Raw genomic sequence first — 22790 nt, 5'->3', positions numbered from 1 at the left:
TTTAGAAGTAAAAATTTAAATTTGAAATTGTTTGAGTTATCTATTACCATAAATTTCTGATTTTATATTAATTATTAAACTAAATATCACTGAAATTAAAGAAAATTTAAAAAATAAACATTTATTATTGCACGTCAAGGATAATTGCATGCTTGTTGCATGATACTGGTAAAGTTCAACTATAATTCTATTCTTAAATGCATGACTAAGAATTATTGAAAAAGAAAAAAAACCTAAGTAAACACTAAAAAAGATGTTATATTTATTCATCAGTAAAATTGAATTGATGGTGAAAATTTGTTTTGGTAATTAAAGAAGAGTTATTAAAAATGAAAATTTTGTTCATGTAGTCCATCCAGAATACCTGTGCGGACACTTAAAGCTGAAAAACGCATGCAGGATCGTCTCGAACAGGAAGGACTTGAAGCGCCATCTACAGAAGACAAAAAATTATCTCCTGCTGAAGAGAGGGCGCTCCAAGCAGAGAAAAGGGCAGCATGGCGTGCCGCCAGGTGTGGCTTTTAAGTTGTTGTGATCTTAGAAATTGAGATTTGGTGAACTGATTAAGAGCTTTATCATAAATAATTACATTATTGCTACTAAGTAACAGCTTCAATTATAAGGCATAAAAATACTTTATTAATTAACAGAAATTTTCTCACCAAAACATGAACATGTGCTCGGAATTTTTTTCTGTTATTATTTTAAAGGATAAATTCAGTTTAACTTAAAAAGAAAAAGAACAAATCCGGCACATTTTCATAAAAATAATAAAATCTTAATATATATATAAGTCTTTCTAATGTCACAAATGATCAATGTGTGCTTGTATCTGCAAGATTTTCATCTACATTGTTCTGTTTTTGTAAAGTGATTCTGGGGTGGGGAGGATGTTAAGATTTACTGGGCATGAAGAAAAAATTACTTTATAAAGTACATGTGACAATTTATATATTTAGAAATAAGAGTTTCTCAACAGCTATGATATCATTATAGAATTTTCAAATAGTCACTCAGTCTCTCATTTATAATCAAAATTTCTGTCTAGACGTAACAGTTATTGGATCAACTTGAATGAAAATCTTGCATGATTGTAATACTATATCCTCTGTGTTTAGTTTGCTAACAACACTTATAACACTAACTACACAATTTAACACTTAATATACATGTGTAACTAGAAACTCAGTATTGCACATTTGTAGCTAACAAAGTCTGTCTAGATCAATAATATCAGAAGTCTTATGACCTGTAGTATTGCAACTCACCTTGTTGCTGTTTCAGAAGTCTAGGTTTCAAGGACAAAGTGAACTTTATACATATGACTTAGCACCTGTTGTCAATGTATGTTAAGTGCTTCTTTCAGATTGAGGCACACATGTCTGATAATGCATTAAGATGGGGAAGGATATCTTAAAGGGTAAAAATCCACTGAAACAGGTTCAGATTTTGTAGGAAATCACCACTGAGACAATGTACCAAATGGGATACATTAAATTATTAACATTCACAGGAACAGGTCATGGTTTTATAGGAAATCTCCTCTTAGAAACTATACCACATACCATGCATCTGAAGTCTGACCTTGATCGTGTCTGACCATGACCTCATATTCAAATAATTGATTTTTATGCCCCCGCTGTAGTGGAGGGGGCATTAAGTTTTACCCTTGTATGTACGTACGTACGTCCCAAAGTTGGTTTCCATTCTCTAACTTTAGTTTGCCTCAACCAAATGTTAAGAAACTTATACAAAATGCTTGTTACCACAAAACGCAGATCAAGTTTGAATTTTGGTGGCGTCACTTTACTTGTTCTAGAGTTATGCCCTTTACAAATGGAAAAATTGCTGAATTTTTCGTTTCCGTTCTCTAACTTTAGTTTGCCTCAACCAAATGTTATGAAACTTATACACAATGCTTATTACCTCAAAATAAAGATCAAGTTTGAATTTTGGTGGGGTCACTTTAACTGTTCTAAGGTTATGCCCCTTTACAAATGGAAAAATCGCTAAATTTTTCGTTTCCGTTCTCTAACTTAAGTTTGCCTCAACCAAATGTTATGAAACTTATACATAATACTTATTACCACAAAACTCGGATCAAGTACAAATTTTACCATTCTTCAGTTATGTCCCTTTATAGATTTATATGATATGCAAGCGGGGACATCATCTGTGTCCCATGGACACATTCCCCATTTATTTGGAAACATTTTCATATCAAACCATGTACAATGCAATTCTAAAACAACCTTTCTAGCACAACATAGGTTTTGTACCTTGTTTCCTTCATATAAATGTTGAATATCTTGAAACAGCTCAGATCCAAAATGTTAATCCATATTTATATATATATATTTATAATCCAAACAAGTTGGAAGGATTACACTTTCATTTTTTGTTGGAAGATTTCCACCCATTAAGCCATGAATGAGTTTGATAGTTCGAAAAAATTATATGGGGGACATGTTTTAAGATCCTCTTTAAATTTGGATGAAATTATCAAAGATCAAAATATCCCATATTAATTTATATTGCCATGATAGGGCCTGGATTTACATGGAAGCTTATTAAAAATTCGTGAAGTTATCTTACTGCAAAACAATATATATTTTGCATGAAAAATTGAACTTGTGCAAGATTGTGACTTAGATCCTCTGGTTTAATTTGTACAACAGAATGTTAAAGATCATCATGATTTTAATCAGTCCACTGCAAGAAAAGGACAAACTTGCTAGTGGTTATCTTCATGTAGCACTGTTCAGTCAATCAAACAATGGGATGACATTTCATTCTCTTTTTCCTTAGATATACAGTCAAACCTGTATTAAGCAGTCACTCATGGGAAGTATCAAAAGTGACCGCTCAAGAGAGGTGACCTTTTATATGAGGGTTGGAAAAAAATTCCAATTCCAACATCACACGTGGCCGGGATGGGGGCAAATTGGTTGAGTGTTTTCAATCGAAAGAGTTATCGTTTGTACGAGTAGACAAATAAAAAATGGAGTATTTCGACGCTCTTGTTTGAAGATAACATTTGAAATAGTAAATAATCGTGGAGAAATAAGTTGATAATACGGTTTTCAATGTAGACTGAAAGGAGTGGAACACTAGAAATAACCTCCTACTGCGTGATCTTGGTTGATAATGGGTTCTGATTCACATTTTGGCCTCTATACTAAACATATATTTTGCGTTATTAAGATATTTGCTTGTTAAAAACATGAAAATGACTGTTGTTAAAAGGTGAAATGACGATTTTGTATGAAAATTAGGTGACTGCTGACAGAGTTAAACAGGTGATCGCTGAAAAGAGTTAATTTATATACAGAAAACATTTGGGAGGGTTTGAAAGTGATTGTTAGAGGCAGGAGACTGCTGAAACGAGGTGACCGTTAAGGCAGGTTTGACTGTAACTTGAAAAAGTCAAAGTTTAGCTAAAATAAGGTATTTGTTTTTTTCTTTAAGATTATTTCAATTTTTGTCATGTTGGGGCCCTTTGCAGCTCACTATATGGTATGGGTTTTGCTCTTTGATATAGATCCTACCACATCTTCTTATTAGTCCCCTACCAACGAAGTCGATGGGGACTTTAGGGTTGCACTCCATCCATCTGTCCGTCTGTCCATCCGTCAGTCCGGCAAATCAGCTTTCCACACTTTTTTTCTTCATTCTTGAAGATATTGATTTGATATTTGGTATATAGTTTTATTATGACAAGTTATAGATCAAGTACGAATTTTGTTCCAGTCTGATGATTTAGTCCAGAGTCTGGACCATATCTAATGTTAGAGTACTATGTTAAACCATATTTCTGTACAAAGGGAGACAACTCATTTTTATACGACCGCAAAAATTAAAAATTTTTTGGTCGTATATTGGTATGACGTTGGCGTCGTCGTCGTCGTCGTCATCGTCTGGCGTCGTCCGAAGACACATTGGTTTTGGCACTCTAACTTTAGTTTAAGTGAATGGATCTCCATGAAATTTTACCATAAAGTTCAATACCACGAAAGGAAGGTTGGGATTGATTTTGGGGGTTATGGTACCAACAGTTAAGGAATTAGGGGCCAAAAAGGGGCCAAAAATACGCATTTTTGTAACTTCCAGACAATAACTTGTGTGTAAGTGTATGGATCTCTCTGACATTGTACCACAAGGTTCCATATCACAAAGGAAAGGCTGTAATTGATTTTGGGGGTAATTGCCTCAAAATTTTAGGAATTAGGGGCCAAAAAAGGGGCAAAAAACAAGCATTTTTCTAGTTTCATGACAATAACTTGTGTGTAAGTGTTTGGATATTTCTGAAATTGTACTACAAGGTTCCATATCACAAAGGGAAAGCTGGAATTGAGTTTGGGGGTAATTGCCCGAAACGTTTAGGAATTGGGGGCCAAAAAGGGGCCAAAAATAAGCATTTTTCTAGTTTCCAGACAATAACTTGTGTTCAAGTGTATGGATCTCTCTGAAATTGTACTGCAAGGTACCATACCACAAAGGGAAGGCTGGGATTGAGTTTGGGGGTGATGAATCATAAGGGGGTTCAAAAAATTTGGGGGGGGGGATTTTTTTTTTTTCTTTTTTTTTCTTTTTTTCCTTTTTTTTTTCTTTTAAAATTTTCTATTTTAAGTTGGTTATTTCTGATTAATATTTAAAAGCAAATAATAATGATATGGTAGGAGATACACACCAAACAGGATGTGTAAATTATTATCTAATAAGTATTGTGCAATAGCAAGAAATTTTCAATTGCACAGTATTGCACAATAGCAAGAAATCTTCAATTGCACAGTATTGCGCAATAGCAAGAAATCTTCAATTGCACAGTATTGCGCAATAGCAAGAAATATCCAATAGCACAATATTGCGCAATAGCAAGAAATTGTCAATTGTACAGTATTGCGCAATAGCAAGAAATATTCAATTGCACAGTATTGTGCAAAAGAAGATACTTCGTATAAATTGCTTATTTCTTGATCAATTTCAATGGGGTTTTATTCTTGAATTCTTGGGGTTCTTTAATATGCTGAATCTAACCGTGTATTAAGTTTTTGGATTTTGGGCCCCGTTTTTAAATTGGTCCACATTGAGGTCCAAAGGGTCCAAAATTTAACTTTGTTTGATTTCATCAAAAATTGAATTATTGGGGTTCTTTGATATGCTGAATTTAACCGTGTATTTAGATTCTTAATTTTTGGTTCCGTTTTCAAATTGGTCTACATTAAGGTCCAAAGGGTCCAAAATTAAACTTAGTTTGATTTTAACAAAAATTGAATTTTTAGGGTTCTTTGATATGCTGAATCTAAACATGTATTTAGATTTTTGATTATGGGCCCAGTTTTTAAGTTGGTCCAAATCGGGGTCCAAAATTAAACTTTGTTTGATTTCAACAAAAATTGAATATATGGGGTTCTTTGATATGCTGAATCTAACCATGTATTTAGATTTTTGATTTTTGGGCCCCGTTATCAACTTTGTCCACATTGAGGTCAAAAGGGTCCAAAATTTAACTTTGTTTGATTTCATCAAAAATTGAATTATTGGGGTTCTTTGATATGCCAAATCTAACCGTGTATTTAGATTCTTAATTTTTGGTTCCGTTTTCAAATTGGTCTACATTAAGGTCCAAAGGGTCCAAAATTAAACTTAGTTTGATTTTAACAAAAATTGAATTTTTAGGGTTCTTTGATATGCTGAATCTAAACATGTATTTAGATTTTTGATTATGGGCCCAGTTTTCAAGTTGGTCCAAATCGGGGTCCAAAATTAAACTTTGTTTGATTTCATCAAAAATTGAATTCTTGGGGTTCTTTGATATGCTGAATCTAACCATGTATTTAGATTTTGGATATTGGACCATAATAGGTGAATGTCCAATTTAAAATTTTTAAGTTCTTAGGCCACATTCATTCTGTGTCAGAAACCTATGCTGTGTCAAATATTTAATCACAATCCAAATTCAGAGCTGTATCAAGCTTGAATGTTGTGTCCATACTTGCCCCAACTGTTCAGGGTTCGACCTCTGCGGTCGTATCAAGCTGCGCCCTGCGGAGCATTTTATTTAAAAGACATTCTTGTTAAATTATATGAAGTATTTTTTGGCAGGTTTGTTTGTTATTTAGTATAAACTAATTTCTAAATTCTATATATATAAAAAAATAATTACGACGAGAAATCCTTTAATAAGATAATAATCTATTTTTATTAATGTATATATATTTCAATACACTATTGTGTAGATAAAAGTTGTTGACATTTTATAGATAAGTTACAAATCTATATTAGTTTGTGACAAATGAAAGAAAAAATATTTGGAACTATTTATTATATTTGATTATAATTTGAAAATAGATATACACTGTATTACATCATATCTAATTTTAGAAAACTATTAATCATATCTAATGTTTTTTATACGACCGCAAAAAAATTTTGTGGTAGTATATTGGTATGACGTTGGCGTCGTCGTCGTCGTTGTCCGAAGACACATTGGTTTTCGCACTCTAACTTTAGTTTAAGTGAATGGATCTCTATGAAATTTTACCATAAGGTTCAATACCACAAAAGGAAGGTGGGGATTGATTTTGGGGGTTATGGTACCAACAGTTAAGGAATTAGGGGCCAAAAATAAGCATTTTTGTAACTTCCAGACATAACTTGTGTGTTAGTATATGGATCTCTCTGACATTGTACCACAAGGTTCCATATCATAAAGGGAATGCTGGGATTGATTTTAGGGGTAATTGCCTCAAATGTTAGGAATTAGGGGCCAAGAAGGGGCAAAAAACAAACATTTTTCTAGTTTCATGACAATAACTTGTGTGTAAGTGTATGGATCTCTCTGACATTGTACCACAAGATTCCATATCACAAAGGGAATGCTGGGATTGATTTTGGGGGTAATTAATTGCCTCAAAATTTTCGGAATTAGGGGCCATAAAGGGGCAAAAAACAAGCATTTTTCTAGTTTCAGGACAATAACTTGTGTGTAAGTGTATGGATCTTTATGAAATTGTACTACAAGGTTCCATGTCACAAAGGGAAAGCTGGGTTTGAGTTTGGGGGTAATTGCCCTAAACGATTAGGAATTTGGGACCAAAAAGGGGCCAAAAAAACAAGCATTTTTCTAGTTTCCAGACAATAACTTGTGTTCAAGTGTATGGATCTCTCTGAAATTGTACTGCAAGGTACCATACCACAAAGGGAAGGCTGGGATTGAGTTTGGGGGTGATGAATCATAAGGGGGTTCAAAAAATTGGGGGGGGGGGGGATTTTTTTTTCTTTTTTTTTTCTTTAAAATTTTCCATTTTAAATTGGTTATTTCTGATTTATATATAAAAGCAAATAATAATATGGTTTGAATAGGTAAATTAAATTTTTTTAAGTTCTTAGACCACACTCATTCTGTGTCAGAAACCTATGCTGTGTCAAATATTTAATTACAATCCAAATTCAGTGCTGTATCAAGCTTGAATGTTGTGTCCATACTTGCCCCAACTGTTCAGGGTTCGACTTCTGCGGTCGTATCAAGCTGCGCCCCAGAGGAGCATTTTATTCACTCATATAATCAGTTTTCCACACTGTTTTTAGTCATGCTTGAAGATATTGACATGATATTTACTTTTTGTTTACACCATGACAAGTTATAGAACAAGTTAGCATTTTGTTCCAGTAAAATTAATTTTTACCCGGTAGGGACTATGTATTGCCATGCAATACTCTCAGAATGCTTGTTTTTAATTCAATTTGTGATATGAAATTATTTTGCTCAGGCTGGTGTTTATTTAAATTCTGATGATGTGTCAAATCAGTGATATCAGTAGAATCACTCCACATTCTTATCTGGTGTCATTTATAATATTCGTATAAATACACAGTTGCGCCAAGTTGAAATGTTGTTAAATATTATGCCCGGTGTTGGGAGAGTGCCATGCTGTTTGCATCTTAAGAATCATGGCAACAACTCTATGAGGTGGCCCTTTTTATACGAGCGCCAAAAAATTTTGTGGTCGTATATTGGTATGACGTTGGCGTCGTCGTCGTTGTCCGGCGTCGTCGTCCGAAGACACATTGGTTTTCGCACTCTAACTTTAGTTTAAGTGAATGGATCTTTTTGAAATTTGACCATAAGGTTAAATACCACAAAAGGAAGGTTGGGATTGATTTTGGGGGTTAAGGTACCAACAGTTAAGGAATTAGGGGCCAAAAAGGGGCCAAAAATAAGCATTTTCTAGTTTCCAGACAATAACTGTGGAACGGTGTATGGATCTCTCTGAAATTATTCTACAAGTTTCCATACCACAAAGGGATGGTTAGGATTTGCTTTGGGGGGTTATGGCTCAAACCGTTTAGAAATTAGGGGCAAAAAAGGGGGAAAAACAAGGTTGTCCTGGTTAATGGACAAATACTTTAGTACAAAACATAATTTAAAGCAGTGTAAGGGAGATAAATCAAATACATCATTGAAATTATCTCCCTTACACTGCTTTTAAATTATGTATAAAGTAATGGTTAATGAACAATAAAGATAATTTAAAACAGTGTAAGGGAGGTAATCCAAATACAACGTTTTGGTTACTTCCCTTACACTGCTTTTAAATTATGTTTAAAGAAATGCATATTTATAAAGGAAGACCAGTAAAAATATCTGCAAATGTTGCATCTTTTTTTTTTACCAAAAAATCCATATGAATGATTTGACACTATATTTTTAATTCTATTATAAAATAGATTAAGTTAGCACTATGGTAAATTTAAATGGGTAATTATGGTTGCCAACTCCATTGGAAATTTGAATTGAGATTATGACCATATCTTGAGGGAAAGAATTTTTTTAAGGGAAAAAAGGGGGGGGGGGGATAAAAAGAAATTGTGGGGGGCAATTTTTTCTCATTTCACATTTCAGAAATTAAAAAGAATTATTCCTCAAATATTATTTTTTTTTCAAATTTCAAATATTGAAAAATTTCAAGAAGTAATCTTTAATTGCACAGTATGGCGCATAAGATTTGTATAATCTTTGATCACATTTATTTATTTGTTATGCCGAATCTAACAGTGTATTTAGATTTTTAATTTTGGGTCCAGTTTTCAAATTGGTCTACATTAAGGTCCAAAGGGTCCAAAATTAAACTTTGTTTGATTTTAACAAAAATTGAATTCTTAGGGTTCTTTGATATGCTGAATCTAAACATGTATTTAGATTTTTGATTATGGGCCCAGTTTTCAAGTTGGTCCAAATCGGGGTCCAAAATTAAACTTTGTTTGATTTCAACAAAAATTGAATATATGGGGTTCTTTGATATGCTGAATCTAACCATGTATTTAGATTTTTGATTTTTGGGCCCCGTTATCAATTTGTCCACATTGAGGTCAAAAGGGTCCAAAATTAAACTTTGTTTGATTTCATCAAAAATTGAATTATTGGGGTTCTTTGATATGCCGAATCTAACCGTGTATTTAGATTCTTAATTTTTTGGTTCCGTTTTCAAATTGGTCTACATTAAGGTCCAAAGGGTCCAAAATTAAACTTAGTTTGATTTTAACAAAAATTGAATTCTTAGGGTTCTTTGATATGCTGAATCTAAACATGTATTTAGATTTTTGATTATGGGCCCAGTTTTCAAGTTGGTCCAAATCGGGGTCCAAAATTAAACTTTGTTTGATTTCAACAAAAATTGAATAAATGGGGTTCTTTGATATGCTGAATCTAACCATGTATTTAGATTTTTGATTTTTGGGCCCCGTTATCAACTTTGTCCACATTGAGGTCAAAAGGGTCCAAAATTAAACTTTGTTTGATTTCATCAAAAATTGAATTCTTGGGGTTCTTTGATATGCTGAATCTAACCATGTATTTAGATTTTGGATATTGGACCATAATAGGTGAATGTCCAATTTAAAATTTTTAAGTTCTTAGACCACATTCAATCTGTGTTAGAAACCTATGCTGTGTCAAATATTTAATCACAATCCAAATCCAAAGATGTATCAAGCTTGAATGTTGTGTCCATACTTCCCCCAACTGTTCAGGGTTCGACCTCTGTGGTCGTATCAAGCTGCGCCCTGCGGAGCATTTTATTTAAATTGGTCTACATTAAGGTCCAAAGGGTCCAAAATTAAACTTAGTTTGATTTTAACAAAAATTGAATTCTTGGGGTTCTTTGATATGCTGAATCTAAACATGTGTTTAGATTTTTGATTATGGGCCCAGTTTTCAAGTTGGTCCAAGATAGGGTCCAGTATTTAAACTTTGTTTGATTTCAACAAAAATTGAATATATGGGTTCTTTGATATGCTGAATCTAAACATGTATTTAGATTTATGATTATGGGCCCAGTTTTAAAGTTGGTCCAAATTGGGGTCCAAAATTAAACTTTGTTTGATTTCAACAAAAATTGAAAATATGAGGTTCTTTGATATGCTGAATCTAACCATGTATTTAGATTTATTATTTGTGGGCCTTGCTATCAAATTGGTTCATATTGAGGTCAAAGGGGTCCAAAATTAAACTTTGTTTGATTTCATCAAAAATTTAATTATTGGGGTTCTTTGATATGCCAAATCTAACCGTGTTTTTAGATTTTTAATTTGGGTCCCGTTTTTTAAATTGGTCTTCATTGAGGTCCAAAGGGTCCAAAATTAAACTTAGTTTGATTTTATCAAAAATTGAATTCTTGGGGTTCTTTGATATGCTGAATCTTAACATGTGTTTAGATTTTTGATTATGGGCCCTGTTTTCAAGTTGGTCCAAGTTGGGGTCCAAAATTAAACTTTTTTTGATTTCAACAAAAATTGAATATATGGGGTTCTTTGATATGCTGAATCTAACCATGAATTTAGATTTTTTATTTGTGGGCCCCGCTATCAAATTGGTTCATATTGAGGTCAAAAGGGTCCAAAATTAAACTTTGTTTGATTTCATCAATAATTGAATTATTGGGGTTCTTTGATATTCCAAATCTAACCGTGTATTTAGATTTTTAATTTTAAGTCCCGTTTTTTAAATTGGTCTACATTAAGGTCCAAAGGGTCCAAAATTAAACTTAGTTTGATTTTAGCAAAAATTGAATTCTTGGGGTTCTTTGATATGCTGAATCTAAACATGTGTTTAGATTTTTGATTATGGGCCCAGTTTTCAAGTTTGTCCAAGTTGGGGTCCAAAATTAAACTTTGTTTGATTTTAACAAAAATTGAATATATGGGGTTCTTTGATATGCTGAATCTAACCATGTATTTTGATTTTGGACATTGGACCATAATAGGTAAATTAAAAAAATTCAAGTTCTTAGATCACATTCTTTCTGTGTCAGAAACCTATGCTGTGTCAAATATTTAATAACAATCCAAATTCAGAGCTGTATCAAGCTTGAATGTTGTGTCCATACTTGCCCCAACTGTTCAGGGTTCGACCTCTGCGGTCGTATCAAGCTGCGCCCCAGCGAAGCATTTTATTGACCTGTTGTAATGCAACATTTCTGCCCACTGTATCCTCATTTTCCAGTGTCTGTCCAAATATAGGCCCTGCATCTTTTGGATTCATTATTATTCGTGGGATACCAATTTTCATGGATTTCGTGGGTACAGATGAACCACGAATTTAAATGTTCAACAATTTATGAATTTTCTATAGGCTTGTATGCAGACTGTGGCAAAACCTTGAAATCAAATATCCACGAAAATGTAAGTATTCCTCAATCATTGAAAATTGGTACCCACGAAAATAAATGAAACTACAGTATGCATGATGTATTTGCCACTGGATGCTAAACAGTCAATATCCATAATGTTGAATAAGACTTCATAGCAGTGGCTAAAAAAATATTTTATGACCTGCCTCGAGAAGAACTGGGCATTAAGGTTTACCCTTGTCTGTCTGTACATATGTCTTGAAATTTGGTTTCTGTTCTCTTAACTTTAGTTTGCCTCAACAAAATATTATATAACTTACACACAATGCTTATTAGCAACAAAAACAGATCAAGTTTGAATTTGGGTTGTGATCCTTTCACCTTTCTTGTGTTATGCCCTTTATAAATGAAAAAAAATGCTGAATTCATAGTACATTGACTCATGCATATTTACAAGCAGAGGCATCTGTTTCACATGGACACATTCTTCTTTTAAGTTTTTTTAGCTCTATATAAATGGTAAATATGAATTTGATTTCGTTGATATAGAATGAAGTCATTAGAAGTTGATGCCATGAAAGCAGAAGCTGTGATTGCCAGGGCCCAGGAACTTAAGAAAAATACTGCTGTAGAACTTGCCTTTGCAGGTAAGATTTGTTTTGAATCTCATCCAACATTCATTCCTCTGTCAACATTAAATTTTTTCTTTCACTTTTGGCTTTAAAAACCTGCAAAGTTACCCTCTATATGGTAGCTTTACTGTGCAGGCATACTTTTTCAATGAGTTTATCTATCTTGATATTATATGTTAAACAATATTGAATGAAAAAGGAATTTTTGTAAGAATTTTAAGGAAAGGAGAAACAATTATATTAATGCTTAAGAGATACAAAGATTTTGAATTGAGAGGATGATGGGGATTCGTTAAAATGATGTATGTTCTTATTCTGTAATAATGAAAAGTATACTTCACCCACCATGAATTACCAGAAATCACTGATGAAAATCACAGCCAAAATGAAGTTTAACTGAATCACTTTGTGGGTACTGTATTTGCTATTTGCCTTTGTAAGCATTAACCCTAAAAAAAAATCCAGAAAATGCAAAATTTAGTGTGCAGACATCATCTGGAAAATTATCACTCCATATCTGAAGTGTCACATGTTTTTGTTTTGTATTTTTCAGAAGAGGAAGAAAATAAATTGAATCAGAATGGAGAAAATTCTGTAAGTTTTGTATTAGAAATTTGTATATTTTACCCATAACCTTTATACTTGCTAGTAGTAATAACAATGTTTGCTCTGTACTAATTATATCTGTATTCATGGATGGAAATTTTATGTAAGATTCGAGATTTACAGTCTTTGAGAAATTTAATGTATCTATAATTCTGTACTAACATTGAGGATTTCTGAATCCCTTATTTTCGATTCACATCAAGAAAATCTACAAAATTGAAATTTATCTGTCTACATACATGCAACTTGTGTAAAAAGGTTTTGAAAAAAACAAGAATGTTGAATGGCTTGATACATATTTTCCAAATGAGGTCCTGAAACTATTAGCTCTATAATACAATACTAACTGTACTAACACTGGTTTCCAGAAATGTTTACCTTTCTATGCTAACCTCGTTGTACAAACCAAAGAGGGGGATACCAGAGTGAAAGAAAGTTCACAAGTACTTGATGAAAAAGTTTCTAAGAGAACTATGGAAGTTGTAGATGAAAAAACGGGAAAGAAAACTCTTAGAACTTTTGAAGTTAGTGAAAAAATAATTGAACATGAGGTATAAATTTGTAGTATTTGGGCTTGATAGAGTATTGCTGTTTTGTAGCTTGATTGCTTCCCTTTATTCAAATTTCCTGCATGCAGAAGGAATGTGTTAGCATAAAGAATACAACATTAGCTCATTAAATTGCAGTTGATAACTACTATTAAAACTGCTATTATTTGATTATTTTTACCCATAGAACCCTTAAGATTTGGTCTGTGGGCAAATTTAGATCCAATTCTTATGTTAAAAGATTTTCGTTGTTTATTTGGTGTAGAGCTTTTGGCGTTTCAGTAATACTTTGAATTTTGTGGTGCATGGATCTGTTGTAAGTACTGTAATTTATATGTAGAAGTTTGATGTACAGTAATAGTATTTCATCATTTAGATTACCGCTATTTATAATAGTTTGTGTCACAGTACTTTTAAGTTGATAAATCCTTAAAACACAAAAAGAACAAAACAAAAAATTGTCTAGTTTATGGTAAGGGCTGTCCTATTAAAACATACATCTAAAGTCCATACTTTAATATATATATATTATATATATACAAAATAGTAAAAAAATGGAAAAAAAACATATCCCTGCTTTTACGAGAGGGTAAACTGGTTTACTTCTGCCTGCCTATCTAATTGTCCATTACAAGTTTTAACTACAAATCACAACTTTTGTGTATTTGATACAAATCTTCATATAGGTAAGCTATAATGTACACTGCATGGTCAGGCCAAACCAATAATCTGCTTCCTGTTCGACACATCCACTCATTTTCTATGAATGTGATGCACATGTAGAAAATTGTCCACCCACTTCTCTCTCTCAACAACTACAAATCACAGCTTCATGACATCTTGTAACAAGCTTCCCGTAGGTAAGCAATACCTTGTGATGCATTTTAAGATCCATAACTTTCTACTACTTGTTAAAAAAGAAAGGATCGAGATGGAAGAAATAAAGTAAAATGTCCAATCAAATACTTGGATGGATGTCTTCTTGTTTTTTTTTGTCGAGCCTGCGACTTTTGTCGCAAAAGCGAGACATAGCGCTCCTACATTCCGTCTGCGGCGTCCATAAATATTCACTCTGTGGTTAAAGTTTTTCAAATTTTAATAACATTCTTAAACTATCCTGCATTTCAACCAAACTTGGACAGAAGCTTGTTTATGATCATAAGATAGTATCCAGAAGTAAATTTTGTAAAAAAAAATCCTGTTTATCCATATTTTACTCATAAATGGACTTAGTTTTTCTGCCAGTTAACATTACATTCACTCTGTGGTTAAAGTATTTCAAATTTTAATAACTTTCTTAAGCTATCCTAGATTTGTACCAAACTTGGACAGAAGCTTGTTTATAATCATAAGATAGTATTCAAAAGAAATTTTGTAAAAATTTATTTCCTGTTTTTCCGTATATTACTTATAAATGGACTTAGTTTTATTTCAGTTAACATTATGTACAGTCTGCAGTTAAAGTTTTTATACGCCTGTCAAATTTTTGATGGGACGTATTATGGTATACAAATGTCCGTCCGTCTGTCCATCTGTCCGTCTGTCTGTCCGGCGTAAACATGTCGCACTGTAACTTGAGAATGACTTATCCAAATTTCATGAAACTTAACATAGTTGTTTCTTATGATGGTCAAACGATCTATACTTTTTGGTGAAAATAAGATTAAAACTTTTTGAGTTACAGGACTTAGTAACTAAAACAGGTGTGTGTTTTTTTTCACATGTCGCGCCGTATCTCAAAAACAATTTATGATTATTGCTTAAAACTTTACACACTTCTTAGTTATATTAATCTTAAGATCTGTATACTTTTTGGTGATGATTCAAAATTTTATTTTAGTGATATTGAGTATTTTGTTAAAAAAGGGGGAGAGGTTTTTCACATGTCGCGCCATTCTCAAAAAAGGTTTATGATTATTGCTTAAAACTTTACACACTTCTTAGTTATATTAACCTTAAGATCTGTATACTTTTTGGTGATGATTCAAAATTTTATTTTTGAGTTATTGAGTATTTTGTAAAAAAAGGGGGAGGGGTTTTTCACATGTTGCGCCGTATCTCAAAAACGATTTATGATTATTGCTTAAACTTTTACACACTTCTTAGTTATATTAATCTAAAGATCTGTATACTTTTTGGTTTTGATTCAAAATTTTATTTTAGAGATATTGAGTTTTTTGTAAAAAAAAAGGGGGGGTTTTCGCATGTCACGCCGTTTGTCAGAAACTATTTATGCTTATTGCATAAAAATTCACACACAAGACGACAGGCGTATCATGCGCTCATGGTGCAGCTGTTTATTAAAACATTTATTAGATTCATAAACCTTCTTGGAATTTTACCAAACTTGAACAGAACTTCTTACAATCAAAAGATAGTATCTAGTTGAAAATTTTTAATAATTTTTTCCCCATTTTTGTTGAGCCTGCGACTAACAGCAAAAGTAGGCAAGAGATTGGGTTCCGCGTAATCCTTACGAATTTTTGTATTGTACAGTTACTACAGTATATGTCTTGTACTATCTCATTCACATATACCATGTATTGCAATATATTCATATATATATTATTATATATACTGTTACTCCTAAATAGAAGTTATGTATTTCTAGTGTCAATATGTCATAGAAAGAATTGTTTGTCTGTTTGTAGATAGAAGTAACAAAACAGAATATAATAGAACTAAATATTGAGGGAGGAGAGTCAGCGTCATGAAAAATATAAAGGTAATAGATATAATATTGCAGAACTGAAAACTGTCCTGATTTTTACAATCTGATTTGACTATATAAAGGGGCTATATTGCATTAACCTTGTCAGTATATTTGTCCGTCTGTTCTTCCAACAAATATTTCTCTCACACTTTCTCAGGTACTACTGAACATAACTACTTCATATTTCATCATTAACTTGACAGTGACAAGCTGTAATGTGTAAGCACTATTCTGATCTGTCCGACACATACATTGAGTTGAGAGATTGAGTATTCGTAACATAACAACACATGCATTCTTTTTTGTCCCCTGCGTAATGTGTTGCGGGGGACATGGAAATACCAGGCATCGGTGTGTCTGTCTGTCCGGTCTTGTTAGCGCTCTCACAGGTTCAATTCTTGCCAAATTTTTATAAAACTTTTACTATAGGTTAATATCACCAATATCTTGTACAAATTTATAATGGTGGCCGATCGCCTTTTTGAAAAAGAGTTATGCCCCTTGGAAATATTAAATTTATGGAAAATGGCCTCGTTAGCGCTCTCACCGGTACAATTCTTGCCAGATTTTTATAAAACTTATACTATAGGTTGATATCAGCAATATCTCGGACAAGTTATATAACAGTGGACGATCGACTTTTTTAAAAAGAGTTATGCCCTTTGGAAGTATTAAATTCATGGAAAATGGTCTGGTTAGCGCTCTCATGGGTACAATTTTTGACAGATTTTTATAAAACTTATACTTTAGGTATATATCATCAAGCTTGTAAATATAAAATATGTGCAACGCGGGGGACATTGGAACTCAGATTTTTTTCTTTTTTTTAACACATAAACGTTTTAATCCTAAATACTTCCTGTATACAATTACCGTAGTTGTCCAGGTAACAGGTTAAGGGTCCCTGTTTACAAAATGAGCATGCATTCTTGTTTAGAACTGTGTTAAGCTGTTTTGAATTAGCGTTTTTATACACACTTGAAGACTGTCATATTATGGTATACCAATGTCTGTCTGTCCGTCAACACTTCATACGATAACTCAAATAATTCTGTCTTTGTTATTTTTGGATATACATATACATTCGTTTTCTTTTACTTGTATGAATTGATTTTTGTATTCTGGTTTCAGATTTAGTCAAGAGCTCAAGAGAAGCCATTCCTCATACAGCCAAATGTTTAGATAATTATATTTTACGGAGTGACCTTTGACCTTAAGAGGATAGTTATATATTTTATAACATGATGATTTTATCATTACCCGTTTTTATACATTGACAAGTTATTTATAAATTTTAAAAAGTGTTCATAGATATATATATATATATATATAAATATGTATAATTTCTTAATATGTGATAATTGTGTTTTATAACAACAGCAAAAATGCATGTATTAACCAATATTTATTGAAGAAGTATTCATTTTATCAAAAGCCATTTAAAAACTGGTAATTGCATAGGCAAAACTAAGGTGGTGCCAAGGTGAAAATCATCTGAAATCAAGTTGTTTTTTGAATTGCAATGCTGAATTTAGTACTGATAACATTTTTAAATAGCGCTTGATAAAATTAAAACTGAACTGCCCTGTTACAAGAAGATTGGTTAACACATGATTGGTTTCTGTTGTAATATGAAAATTTATTGTGCATTTGTTTTATTTGTTTTAATAATATAATGTAATGTAAGGTTGATCTGATTTTATTTTAATTTCTAGTATGTTAAACGGTACGTCTTCTTGTCTGTTGCTATCCGTCCAGAATCTCTACACTGACAAAAGAGTTTTTCCAGCAGTTTCATAAATGGACCTTTGATATACAATAATTTAAGGAATAAATTTGAAATACTTGATGATCGATCCAGAGTAAAGTGAGAATATTTTAGAAATTTCAATCCATAAATAATGTTTTTAGTTTTTAAGATAATAAGAAAAATTTTAAATGAGTTCGTTAGATAGGGTTAGTTTGACAGCTGAAGTTGGAACAGTTTCTTTCCTATTTCACATTCAAAAAGAAGTTGAAGATTTTAAAGAAATGTAATTTTACATATACTATTAACAGGGACTGGCAAATATGGAGAATCAATGCTTTTAGTGTATTAAATTCAACAAATCAAGTGTACAATTTGAATTTTACCTTGATAATAAAAGTACTTACCAAAGAGGGTTTCGAGGAAAATAGATAAATAAATAAAAGATCAATATATGTGGCGCTTTTTTGAAAATAAGAATATGTAATATTTATAATAACAGTTTATGAACACACCTTCATATAAAATATATATTCACTAAGTTTTTAGTATAAATATGTAGTTTGAAGATTATAGACGCATTTGAGAATTTTAAAAGATATTTTCGTAATTAATAATTAGGTCATGACAAGTGGAGGAGGTCGTCTCCCCTGGCTAACTTCCTGCATGAATTTGTAGGCAAAAGAGTTTTTGACTTTGCAAATAAAATATAGATTTGGATTGAAGATGATCAAATCATGTGATCCAGAGTGTAGCTAATGAACTTTCTATATTTGAAAGTGTTTAGAAATAAGTATATAATCAAGCTTGTTGTTTAAAGAAAGGAATTACACATGTCAGGATATTGTTCCATATCAGAGACACAGTAATTATTAGCAATTGGGCAGATGGAATAGGGAGTGGCTGTATTTTTTGATTCAAGTGAAAATTGTAGTTATATACCCCAATATACTTACATGAAAATACATGTCAAAACATAACAATACTTAGTGGTTTCATTTTAATCATTATTTCATTAGACATCATTTTTTCGATCATATTCATGAAATTTTCAGATACATTTTCTCATCTTCAAATTAGTCTTCGAGACATTAAACTGGCATTTCTACATTAAGGAAATTACTGGTGCAATGTATGATGGTGTGTGATAAAATTAGTTTGATTCCCCTTTAAAAAAATCTCTTTAATTTCCCTATAATAGTAAATGTAGAAGATACAGGCCTTTTTGTTCAAAATATTTATACAATGGATAAAACTTTTCAGTGAGTCTTGTATATTAAAGCAAGATTTAAATGCTTTCTTAGTTTGATCTAATGGTTAAATATTTTGAACAACTAGACCTTTGTGTTTATTTTTTCGAAAAAGAGGTTATTCAAGAAAGGGGATAGTTTGATTATTATTATGTTGACAGAGTAAAGTTTTTGTGATTTTCTGTCTTTTATTTATTTTTGATAGAAATAGGAACAAGTAGGATTTAAAGTTTTCTCTTTAACATTTTCTTGCCATTTTTGTAGAATTTGCACTTTTTCAGAAGCACATAAGTTGGGCTGTATTAAAATAGATAGACTCTTTCCATATGATATAATTTCTAAATATAGATCAAATGGGTTTTTCCATATGATACAATTTCTAAATATAGATCAAATGGGTTTTTCCATATGATACATTTTCTAAATATAGATCAAATGGGTTTTCCATATGATACAATTTCTTAATATAGAGAGTTTTTCAGGGCTGTGAAGCGTTAACCTTTGTTGTATTTCCTGTTGATTCATTTGTAAATTCTTTTTATATTATAGCAATGTCCACTCATCCGTTAACCTTTTTCTTATTGTGTATTCTGTTTTAGAATGTTAGGTGTTGAATTCAAACTGCTTGGATAAAATAACTTGATTCAATGACCTCTGACCTTTGTACCATCTGAATGATTTAGGTGTAAACTGGCATTATATTTTTTAAAAGGTCTTGTAACAATCAAAATAGAATTGAACCCTTTCAAAATGATAGGTTAACATTTTATTGGTACTTTCTGTAAAGAAATAACAATAAATACACTATGTCAAATTGTACATATATGAAATATTGTTAATTCTATGTACAACTATGAACATGATTAGATAGCAACTAACTTGTTAAAACAGCACACATATTATGTCAATTTGTGAACTTTTTTTGTAATTATGTTTTCTTCCAATTTTAGGCAGGATGAAATGTATGCCTTGTAAGAATCTTGTAAATTTGTATGATAACATTTTCTGTACATAAAGATATATTTATATAAACTCATTTATAAGGTCTTGATAAAGTTAAGGCCTTCCAAACACTAATAGTGGTTAAAAATAACCCTTTTAAATATAGTTTAATTTTTATTTGTTATAATTTGGCACACTTTGTTTTATTTGTTTTAACATCATCCATAGCCCTGTATCTGTATACCTGTTATATATATGACAGCTTTTTTAATCTTCCATTTTTCCACAAGTCATTTGCATATTTTATAGTCATCATAATTTTATACATTATTTAAAGATACTACACAAATTTGTCTCAACAAAATGTTTGTTGCAGCCTATATAGTACATTGGAAACAGATCAGGATATGTGGTCATTTCTGCAGTAGTCAGATGAGGAGACTTTGCCTTAAAAATGTAGATATTTTATCAACTTAGTTATTAATCCATTCATAGGAAGAATTGATATTTCTGGTGTCAAGTTTTTAATCCTTTCAATTGATAATGTGAACTGTGGGGCTAAAATTAGAAATACTTGAATAATGATAGAGAAATGTGCCCATTTAAGTGTAATATATTCTCTGCAATGAGGGCACTTGTATATCATTAGTTCAATAATACTTCCTATGCTTCAAATGGAAGAGAACACTGTATGTATAAACACCAAATAAGAGTTATGCAGCAATAATATAAGGTATATGGTGTCTGGTCTATATTGGTGCATAATGCATGTAATCTTTCTATGGAATAATTAATTGTATGTATGTAATTTTATATTTATTAACTTATGAAAAAGGTATTTAAAGATTACAGCTGGGATTTTGCTTAACAAGCTAAGATCAAAATTAAGAAAGTAGATTTGCTTCAATGCCAGATTTACATGTTTTTGATTATTGCAGCTAGGATTTTGCTTAAACAGATCAAAATCAAAGAAAGAAGATTCTGCTTCAATGCCAGATTTACATTTTTGGGGCATTAGATAATTATGCTGTCTTCTGTGTCGATCATTGTAGATGTAACATCCTAAGTGGAAAATTCCAATTCCCCCTCCCACCCAAGTAAAACTGTCCAGCATTTTTTTTTATTCTAGCATTGATAGTTGTCTCATTGGCACACTACAACTTCTTATTTATATTGACAGTTTATGTAAGAAATTAATGTACCGGTATAAAAATTTTATATAATTGTAGTGTCAATTTTGAAAAAGGCTAATTTCATGTGCCAGTTGCGTGTATTTTACACCAGGAAAATAAATGGTTCAAAACAACATGTCTGATTATTGTCAATTGATAATCTGTATATCTAATTTAATCAAAAATAACATGAGTAAGATTTCAGATAATTCCTTCAAATCCGCCACATAACCCAAGTTACAACCATTCTAGTGCAGACTGCTTTTTTTTTAAGCGTACAGTGTAATAGCTTTTATACAATATTTTCTTTTAATACACTTTTCACATTTAAATGCAATTTAATTTTGTTTTTAATTTTTTCTGTAGATTTTATTCCTAACTATTTTAAGGACTTTTATATCATTTGTTTTATGAAATTTGTTGATTGTGAATTTTTAAATCTGTTTTTTTTCTCTAGATTTGCTAGCAAGTATCTGTATTTGTACTCCTGCACCAAGTCAGTATATCTATGATATTTTGTCAATTTTCTGGTCAGTTTGACTCTGAAGAGTATAACAAATTAATCTAAATTTCAATATTTTTTGTTATATGTTTTAAATAACATTGTATACACAGAAGTATTGCTTAATAAAAAATACCAAGCATGTGGTTTAGTTTCCATATTGTAACCGTCAGAGCTACAGTAAATTTATGTACCATTTTGTTGTCTGGTTCCTTCCCTTTATAACTATTCCAGAAGTACCAGATTCAGGATCAAACTGATCAGAAACTGACCTTTCAAAGAAGAAGATTTTATTATAATGTTATTGGATAGCAGTTTAAAAGCTTGTACAAATGACAAGTGAAATATTATTACCTGTATTTATAACATGCTCAAGTAATTATTCCGTGTTTAACAAAATCTGGTTTGTAAATTCTAAACATAAAAATAAAAGTATAAAAGTGCAGTTGAGATTATATTTTATGGCAGTATTTTAGTCTTTGTTTTTATGTTTGATTTTTCAGAGGAGTTTGTTGTTGGTTGCTGTTATTGTCTGTTGTAGGGTTGATTTTTCAGAGGAGTTTGTTGTTGGTTGCTGTTATTGTCTGTTGAACTGTAGGGTTGATTTTTCAGAGGAGTTTGTTGTTGGTTGCTGTAATAGTCTGTTGAACTGTAGGGTTGATTTTTCAGAGGAGTTTGTTGTTGGTTGCTGTTATTGTCTGTTGAACTGTAGGGTTGATTTTTCAGAGGAGTTTGTTGTTGGTTGCTGTAATAGTCTGTTGAACTGTAGGGTTGATTTTTCAGAGGAGTTTGTTGTTGGTTGCTGTTATTGTCTGTTGAACTGTAGGGTTGATTTTTCAGAGGAGTTTGTTGTTGGTTGCTGTTATTGTCTGTTGAACTGTAGGGTTGATTTTTCAGAGGAGTTTGTTGTTGGTTGCTGTTATTGTCTGTTGAACTGTAGGGTTGATTTTTCAGAAGAGTTTGTTGTTGGTTGCTGTTATAGTCTGTTGAACTGTAGGGTTGATTTTTTTCAGAGGAGTTTGTTGTTGGTTGCTGTTATTGTCTGATG

The 22790-nt window shown here is 31.8% G+C and overlaps 1 protein-coding gene across 7 annotated transcripts in view; it reads left to right on the top strand.

Moving 5' to 3' along the window:
- Positions 1-21886, top strand: part of LOC127723340 (protein scribble homolog) — a 101978-nt gene extending 80092 nt beyond the window's left edge. For 5 of the 7 annotated variants that reach the window (XM_052229915.1, XM_052229918.1, XM_052229916.1 and 2 more), the window contains 5 exons: positions 351-512; positions 12180-12277; positions 12816-12856; positions 16068-16141; positions 17261-21886. In XM_052229915.1, coding sequence (XP_052085875.1) covers positions 351-512; positions 12180-12277; positions 12816-12856; positions 16068-16130 — 364 coding nt within the window. In that variant the 3' untranslated portion in view covers positions 16131-16141; positions 17261-21886. The remainder of the gene's footprint in view (positions 1-350; positions 513-12179; positions 12278-12815; positions 12857-16067; positions 16142-17260) is intronic. The other 2 variants (XM_052229920.1, XM_052229919.1) reach the window with 1 other exon arrangement.
- The last annotated feature ends 904 nt before the right edge of the window (positions 21887-22790 follow it).

The sequence above is a fragment of the Mytilus californianus genome, unplaced genomic scaffold (genome assembly GCF_021869535.1).
Source record: "Mytilus californianus isolate M0D057914Y unplaced genomic scaffold, xbMytCali1.0.p SCAF_13, whole genome shotgun sequence".
NCBI classification, from domain to species: domain Eukaryota; kingdom Metazoa; phylum Mollusca; class Bivalvia; order Mytilida; family Mytilidae; genus Mytilus; species Mytilus californianus.
Note: the sequence above shows the minus strand (reverse complement) of the source record. Positions and strands in the feature narration are given on the sequence as shown.